Here is an 8,657-nt window from a genome sequence, read left to right on the forward strand (position 1 = left end):
AGATGCATCTTGTTCACTTGCAATCATAAACCTGATACTTATTATGACCTTGTTTCATTATGAGTGCAGAAGTTCGTGCAGCGTTGTCGCAAGCTGGTAGGGCTGCTTGGGTGTGCTGGAGCTGGGTCAGTTGAAACTTATCAGCCTGTAGCCACACAGGGTCTCATCGGCTCATCGAGCCATGCTCCCTCGTCGTGTAGGTTGGTTGGGGAGGAGGAGGAGGAGGAGGAGGAGGAGGAAGAGGATGAGGAGGAGGAGGCCGCACATGAAGAAGGGGAGGAGGAGGAGGATGAGAGCAACGGGGAGGAGGAGGAGGATGAAGATTATGAACCTCCACCAACTCAAACATCTCAAGCATCTTAGCTGCCGAAGAAGAGGAATCCGAAGAAGAAGGATTTGCTGAGTCCAGACCCTTTCCAGAAACCGGTTCCTCGCCGGCCCAAGAAGAAGACCGTAGAGACTCGTTCAAAGAGTAACGAGGACCGTACCTCCAAGAAGGGAAGGAGCAACTGATTAGGCTCTTCGATACTTGGCTCTTTTAGTTTGGTTGAACTTGTCTAGTGGTTATGAAACTACGTGGAACTATGTGTTTGCTATTTGTGGATCTACGTGTTTGCTACTACGTGGAACTCCGTTGAAGTTCGTTTGAAATGTTGTATGCACAAGTTATCTAATGTGGATCTATGTGATGCCCAAGTTTAATTGTTTAAAATCTGTGATATTGCTGTCATATTTGTAAAACTTGCTGTGATATTGCTGTCATATTGGATTTGAAAACAAGCAACCAAATGAACTAGAAACAACAAAATACAGCAGCCTATCGCCAAGGACCCTGACGGTAGGGTCAGACACCCTACCGCCAGCCCCCATGGCGGTAGGGCGCACCTACCGCCAGGTCCACTGCACATTTCGTACAGAAGGGTTGTAGGGCAAAACCCTACCGCCAGGGGAACTGCCAGGCCCCCTGGCGGTAGGTACTTATCCACGTCAGCGCAGTTAAACGGCCGCCGCCCCCCTCCGTCGCACCCTACCGCCAGGGGCCGTGGCGGTAGGCTGTCTAACCCTACCGCCAAAGCCTTGGCGGTAGCAAAAGGGTCAAATCCCGATTTTTTTTTACAACTGAGGTCAGATCCTGAAATTCTTTGTCAAAAGGGTCAAAACACGAAATTTAGCCTCGCGTGAGCATTTTGGGCAAAAGAAATACCCCTTTCCCCGTGTGCACGCCCTCACGGTCGGACTCGGACGGATAGGTCGCGCGGCGTGCGGTTCGCGAACCGCGCACGGCGGAGGGCACGAGGCGGCCACCGCTCGCCGTCGGACGCCAGTGGCACTAGACCAGCGGAGCATCTCCCCACTGTCGCCGCTCCACTCATCGAATCGAATAAAGTACTGCTGCCATCTCCTCGCAGGCTCCAAAATCCCTCCCCTCTCCCCCCTCCCTCCCCTCCGATCTGATTCCATTCCCCACCTCCTCCGATGCCATCTCGCCGCCGCTCCTGAGCGCGCCCCGCCCCCCTCCCTCCCTCGCCGCCGCCACTCCGGAGCCGACGGCGAGCCGGAGCCCTAGCCAGGGAGGGCCCCGTCCGCCATGGCGTTCTGGTGGCCCCTGCTGGTGCTCGCCGCCGCCTACGCGCTCTGCCGCGTCCTGCTCTTCCTCATCCCGCCCACCGTCCCCTCCATGGAGGTCGACGCCTCCGATGGTACGCCGCCGCCGCCCTCCCCACGTTCCCCTCACTGTGTTCTGTATGCTGGTGATTTCCCGCGGAGGATTGTCAGGGGTTTACCAGGGTTTATTAACCGTGCTCCGATTTGGTGCAGTGATGGAGGAAGTGAACCAGAACAAGGAGGATAGCTTCATCTACGTGAGTTCACCCTCTGCATTTCCCTCCAGGGTTGATGATTCGGGTGAATGAATGATCCATTGCACAAACCTGAATGCTGTCTCGTCCTACCTAATAAGTTAACCTATGCGATGTGTGTTTTCATGATCTGGGATTCTAGAAAACATTTCATGCATCCGCGGTCGCGCTAGGATCAGTGTGTTCTGGTTTGGTGCGAGCCCACTTGATGTAGTGAGGGTGAGTGACCCAGCGATTCTGCAATTAGTAGTTTAGTACTGAATTTTGCTTGTTCTGGATACTCCAATCATGGTTTGGTGTAACCTGGGATTGCACATTGTTGTATGGTTTCAAGAATAACGCCACACAGTAATATTACTAATTGGTGTATGTGATTATTTTGCCGTTTGTATGAGACATGTATAGGGTGGTCTAGTGGATTAAGCTGTAGCATGCTGATATGGGCATATGGCTAGCTCCGAGTACATAGGGCATCCAGTAGATCTGATGCAGTAATAATGATCAAATGCACAAACGTGAATGCTGGCTCCTCCCACCTAAGTTAATATTGGGATGCGTGTGTTTTGGTGATCTGCTGTGCCTGAAAGCATCTGGCGCATGCGTGCCTGCTGATTGTTTCCTGTAAACTGATTTCAATGTTATTTATGTTGGATAGCTTGATGTCTCCCAAAATTCCAGTTCGCTGTGGTTGTGTCTTTGACAACTAGAAGATGCGGTCAGTAAAGTTTAGCAACGCCATTGATAACAATTTGGTGGGCAAATGATTTACAAACATAACTGATTTTACTTTGGACATGTAATTAACGTGGTTAGGTCTCACCTTCTCAGGGTCTAAATGGTTCAATGCGGTAAGACAGCAATATCCTCTAAATGAAATGCATACTTTATTTCGAGCCGGGTTTCCCTACTGATATTTTCCCTATTTTCGTAACGGAAAGAAACAGAGTTACAACCAAAAGGGAAAAATAAGAAGTGGGTTCAACACGCTAGGGGAAAACCAACTGTCCACCCTTGATTGGCTAGAATCTGATTTGGTGCCAATGTAGGTTTGTAATGGCTCTAGAGAAGCACTACAAATATTTTCAAGTAGCGGTGATTTGCTTTCAGCTGAAGTACCAAAAGCTCAAAATGACCCATTGTAGCAGCAGGAGCCGCATTTATTTGAACTTTATCATGTTGAGTTTATGCTCTGCTGCAGGTACCAAGGAAGGGGAAAGCTGCTCAGACTGATATGGTTCGATGCTACGAACCAGCTACTATGAAATACTTGGGATACTTCCCTGCTTTGACTCCTGATGAGGTATGTTGCTGGTTTGCTATTGTTGCATTCTCCGTAAGTACAACGTATGCTACTATATGGTTGGCCGGTCTGATTATCTTCTTTTGCATTATTGACTAGAAATAATGGTTCACCCTTCCTTAATCATGATTGAAGAGAAAGCAAAGCTTGTTATGTATTGTTTTTGCAGTAGTTTGGACCTTCATTAATGTGGCTTTCTATTTCGTATCACTTATTCTTTGACTCATTAGGTCCAGGAGCACGTTGCACAAGCTCGTAAAGCACAAGAGGTATGGGCAAAAAGTAGCTTCAAACAAAGGCGGCAGTTTCTCCGTATCCTTCTGAAGTATATACTTGAACATCAGGATCTGATATGCGAGTAAGGACAAATTGGGAATTCAAAAACAGTCTTATCTTTTGATTGTACCATATGCCAATGATCTATTTCCAAATAGTGTCTACCCTTGATGAAGGGTTTACTTAGTCCTGATCGATGGTCTCTCCTTCTGTTTTATTTGCTCACACTTTCCAACATATTGAAGGTCTGAGGGTCCACACTGTTATTTTTGTGTAGGATATCATCTCGGGACACTGGAAAAACTATGGTTGACGCTTCATTAGGTGAGATAATGACCACCTGTGAGAAGATTCATTGGCTTCTGGATGAGGGTGAGAAGTGGTTAAAACCTGAGTACAGGTTAGATTCTTGTAACCAGAAATATCCTAATGTGATGTATACAATAATTTAAGAGCCATGCAATGCCAATGTTTAATGTTGATTTAACCATGTATGTTAAACAAATAGAATCATACAGAGGAAAAGTTGATGTAAGTTAAGCACAGTAGGTGTGACTTGTGTTTGACACCTGAACTACACAATGGTTCACTTATGATATGTAACATCACTGGGGCTGTTTAGCATTATTTAGTACCATAATGTGTGTGAACATTGGAAATTAGATGAACAGAAAATGAGTTCTGCTCTTGATTAAAACATGACTACACGCTAGGACCTGAACATACTGCAGGTATTGGGCTAGCAATTTCTGTTAATTCTTGTGCAGAAGATAGGCCTTTTAATTTTTGCACATGTCACAGTAATATTCTATAAGCTAGAAAGACAGCAAGTCTACACTGCTGCACTGTTGCCGACGGCATTCATTTCAGGACACCTAAAATAATGTCTTAACCAATTCTTTTTATGCTGCAGTAGTGAAGTATTGTTTTGTTTTCTTATGGCCTGCATGTATTTTCTTTTAACACTGTTCAGATCTTGCGGGAGATCAATGCTGCACAAAAGTGCAAAAGTTGAATTCCACCCTCTTGGGGTTATTGGTGCAATTGTATCATGGAACTATCCTTTCCATAATGTCTTCAATCCGATGTTGGCTGCAGTATTCTCTGGTAATGCAGCAGTTATAAAGGTAAGTAATCAGATGAATATCATCTATAATTTGATATGAGTAAACGTTCTTGGTTATGATCAAGCACAACAAAGTCTTTCAGTTCCTGTACATTTTTCATTGAGATTCCGTTGTTAGAAAAAATGCTTTAGCTTAGCTTGAAGTCTGGAGCTTATTACTTATGGCAATCTACTGTCTGCTCAGAGTACGGTCTTGTTTGTAACCTGGGTATAGCCGTCAAAGCATGGATGCTGATTTACAAGGTTGAAATACCCCAATTCGTCCTGACTACATTGCCTTACAAACCATTGACATGGAAACTCTCACATACTCATAGTCTTAGGTCAACCTGTTGACTTTTGTTATTCGATGATCTCCATGCGTTGCATTTATTATTTATCAACTTTGAGTCGATTATGGCTACCATTTGTGTTCCATAAGGTGAAGCTAGTAATTCTCATGAAAATAATGAATTGCATAGTTCACAAATTTTGTGCTGATCATGTCATTAACTTTTGTTGTTGTGCCAAGTCAAACATAGGGAAACAATCATATGTTCATTGCTTTTTCTCTGCAAAGTAAATTTTCTTTATACCCTCTGAAATTTTACCTTTCATTAATTTTCTTGATTTAAGTAACAAATTACCGCAATGTTATCCATTATTCTATTTAATGAAATGCTGATTTACAGGTTTCAGAGCATGCGAGTTGGTCTGGCTGTTTTTATTCTCGTATCATACAAGCAGCTCTGTTAGCTGTTGGTGCCCCAGATAATCTGGTTCACATAGTAACTGGGTATGAATGTAGCTTCTGCATTTCTTGGTGTTCAGGCTAATTACTGACATGCCCTACCTGCTGGCCTCTTTTTTCTCCCCTCTAGTTTTGCGGAAACGGGTCAAGCTCTTGTATCTTCAGTGGATAAAATAATATTTGTTGGATCACCTGGTGTTGGAAGGATGGTATAACTCGCATCTGAAGTAGTGATTTCTTAATCCCATGCAGCTAATATTATTTATGCCATTATAGATATCATGATCGTTGCTGCATGCATACACTTAATTTGCTTACTTTCTCTGTTACTTTATTTAATGTGTTGAGTATTGTGCCTATCACAGATTATGCAAAAAGCATCCGAAACATTAATACCTGTAACTCTTGAGCTTGGTGGCAAAGATGCATTTATTGTGTGCGAAGATGTGGATTTACCCAATGTAAGTGTAGCTTTATGTTGTGTATGTCATGCCAGCTTGTTCTCTTCAACAATAGCAACTAACCTATAGCCCTTCCCCATTTGAAGGTTGTTCAAGTTGCTGTGAGAGCTGCACTGCAATCTAGTGGACAAAACTGTGCTGGTGCTGAAAGATTTTATGTCCACAAGGATATCTATCCTACCTTTGTTTCTCGGGTAGTGAAGATAATCAAATCAATATCTGTTGTAAGTTAACAACTGTATTTTGCAGTCAATAGCCAGATGTGCAAGTGCAATTTTTATTTCCCTCCTTTTGAGTTCTGAATTCTATCATAGCTTTGTTTCTCGCGTAGTAAAGACAATCAAATCAATATCTGTTGTAATTTAACAGGTGTATTTTGCAGTCAATAGCCACATGAGCAAGTGCAATTTTTATTGCCCGCCTTTTGAGTTCTGAATTTGAGGACAAGATTCACCTCTGTTGCTATTTTACATTTTCCTGTATTGTAGTTATTCTTAGTACTGTTCCGCCGTCCACATCCAACTTTTCTACATTCGCATTTAACTTTTGTTTTCATCATGTTTATTGCTATTTCAGTTCCACCTCACCATATGTTACTCAGTCTAAACATACTCTCTGTTTAACAGTTGACACCAGATAATTTTAACAGTTCATGCTCGTAGTCATCTTTTCTTGTAGTATTTATGTCATGATTTCCGTTCTCATTTTCGATTTTTCTTTTCCTAGGGGCCCCCATTATCTGGCAGATACGATATGGGTGCAATCTGTATGATAGAGCACTCTGAGAGACTTCAGAATCTTGTTAACGATGCTCTTGACAAAGGTGCTGAAATTGCTGTCAGAGGGAGCTTTGGTAATTTGGGTGAAGATGCGGTTGATCAGTTCTTTCCTCCAACTGTTCTAGTGAATGTTAATCACACAATGAAAATTATGCAGGAAGAGGTAGGCTGTAGTGAAAGTATGTATGATCTCGGTTTTGTGCCTATGATGTTAGCCTTACCACTGTTACTGCTGATTAACAGGCATTTGGGCCGATTCTACCAATCATGAAATTCTCTTCTGATGAAGAGGTCATCCAACTTGCAAATGACTCTAAATACGGTCTTGGTTGTGCTGTTTTTTCTGGCAACCAGAAGCGTGCCATCAAAATAGCATCTCAAGTGCATTGTGGTGTTGCAGCAATCAATGACTTTGCTTCAAGTTATATGTGTCAGGTGGGTAACACTATACAGTTTGTGTTCTCTGTTTTGTAGTAATTGGCACACAGCTTAAAGATATAAGCATTCCAAAGATATTTTGGAAGTACACACATGTATATTGCAGATACAGTACTCCCTTCGTTCTCAAATATATAAGATGTTCTAACTTTTCTGAATCGGATGTATATAGGCACGTTTTAGTGTGTATGTTCACTCATTTCAGTCCGTATGTACTATGTAGTCCATATTGAAATATCCAAAACATCTTATATTTGTGAACGGAGGGAGTACTATTTAGCACACTAGTATCATAGAATTGCAGGCATAAATTGTTCCTTGTTTCTTCTATGTTAACCACTGCGATTGCAAGTAGGCTTATAGCTCTTTCTCGGTGCAGTCTTTGCCCTTTGGTGGCGTTAAAGACAGCGGGTTTGGAAGATTCGCTGGTGTGGAAGGCTTGCGGGCCTGCTGCCTTGTAAAGGCAGTCGTAGAAGACAGGTGGTGGCCATATGTGAAAACAATGATCCCCAAGCCTATTCAGGTTTGCTGTTTCTTCACATGATGGCCGGGCTTCCATGCTTTGCTTGTTACTCTGTTTCTGATAGCCAGCTAATGATCATTTCGCAGTATCCCGTCTCGGAGAATGGATTTGCATTCCAGCAGCTGCTCGTCGAGACTCTGTACGGCATCAGCGTGTGGGACAGGCTGCAGTCGCTCGTGAATCTGTTAAAGATGATCTCGGAGCAGAAGTCTCCTATAACCAGGAGGAAAAGCCGGTGAGCAGGGACAAAATGTTTGGCACAATGTTCTATTGTATCAGTTTGCTCTGATGATGTTCCTGTTGGTGGGCTAGTCTTTTGGCTGTCGTCCCCAAGGCGCAAGTTTGGTGGGGATCAGGTTCAGAGCAAGGTAGCATGTTTCTGAATGTAAAACGCCCTTTAGAACTATTGCTTATCCTAGAAAGTGAAGATGGCAATCGACGATGTAAGCCCTGGATTTGATTTTCACCTGCATGAATGTAAATGTTTGGTATGTTTGCTGGGACTTTCATCTAGCGTAGCACCTCAGTTTCTGAATCTCTTGTGCTCTACGTCTGTGGTCGTGAATCTCCTGTAGTAGTATGCCTGTGATGTCGTATTGATCTGTACATGCCTGCTGCCCATGCAGAGCTACAGGAGGGATTTGTTGAGGTGCGCCTCGGCCTGCAGGCCAACTTGGCAACAAATGCAAACCCTAGCGCACAGGCACAGCTGACGTGGCAACCGTGTCAACAAATGCGCGCCCACTTCTCCTTCCGCCCGAGCACGCGAACTCCAGCAGCGTTCGTGCGTCCATGTCAACATCTCTGGGCACCGCCGCTCGGGGTTCGCGCCAGCGCTGGATGCGGCGCCCGGCGACCGGCGACCGGCTCGGGTCGGTCGGTGACTCTAACAGCCTCGAGTGTGTTTCACTTCACCACGGATGGATGGGTACCGCATCCGCATCTACATCTTCACCACGAATTTTGCGAGAGCAGCCAGCAAACCTGCAGCTACCCCTCGTCAGAATTTATGGAGAAAACCGATCACTGGTAGAAAAAAGGCCTTTAGTCCCGGTTCGCAAAGGCCTTTAGTCCCGGCTGTGCAACCGGGACTAAATATGCGCGACTAAAGACCCCCCTAGTCGCGCCTCTTACGAACCGCGACTAAAGGCTTTAGTCCCGGTTC

The 8,657-nt window shown here is 44.5% G+C and overlaps 1 protein-coding gene across 1 annotated transcript; it reads left to right on the top strand.

Annotated features, from left to right (window-relative positions):
• The first annotated feature begins 1,236 nt into the window (after positions 1 to 1,236).
• Positions 1,237 to 8,027, top strand: LOC123051468 (aldehyde dehydrogenase 22A1). The gene is made up of 14 exons (XM_044474347.1): positions 1,237 to 1,700; positions 1,819 to 1,862; positions 3,058 to 3,159; positions 3,390 to 3,517; positions 3,713 to 3,835; positions 4,409 to 4,562; positions 5,233 to 5,336; positions 5,422 to 5,500; positions 5,657 to 5,752; positions 5,839 to 5,976; positions 6,479 to 6,694; positions 6,775 to 6,966; positions 7,349 to 7,492; positions 7,579 to 8,027. The coding sequence occupies exons 1-14, from the start codon at positions 1,589 to 1,591 to the stop codon at positions 7,729 to 7,731; spliced, it is 1,785 nt and encodes a 594-aa protein (XP_044330282.1). The 5' UTR covers positions 1,237 to 1,588; the 3' UTR covers positions 7,732 to 8,027.
• The last annotated feature ends 630 nt before the right edge of the window (positions 8,028 to 8,657 follow it).

The sequence above is a fragment of the Triticum aestivum genome, chromosome 2D (genome assembly GCF_018294505.1).
Source record: "Triticum aestivum cultivar Chinese Spring chromosome 2D, IWGSC CS RefSeq v2.1, whole genome shotgun sequence".
Lineage (NCBI taxonomy): Eukaryota > Viridiplantae > Streptophyta > Magnoliopsida > Poales > Poaceae > Triticum > Triticum aestivum.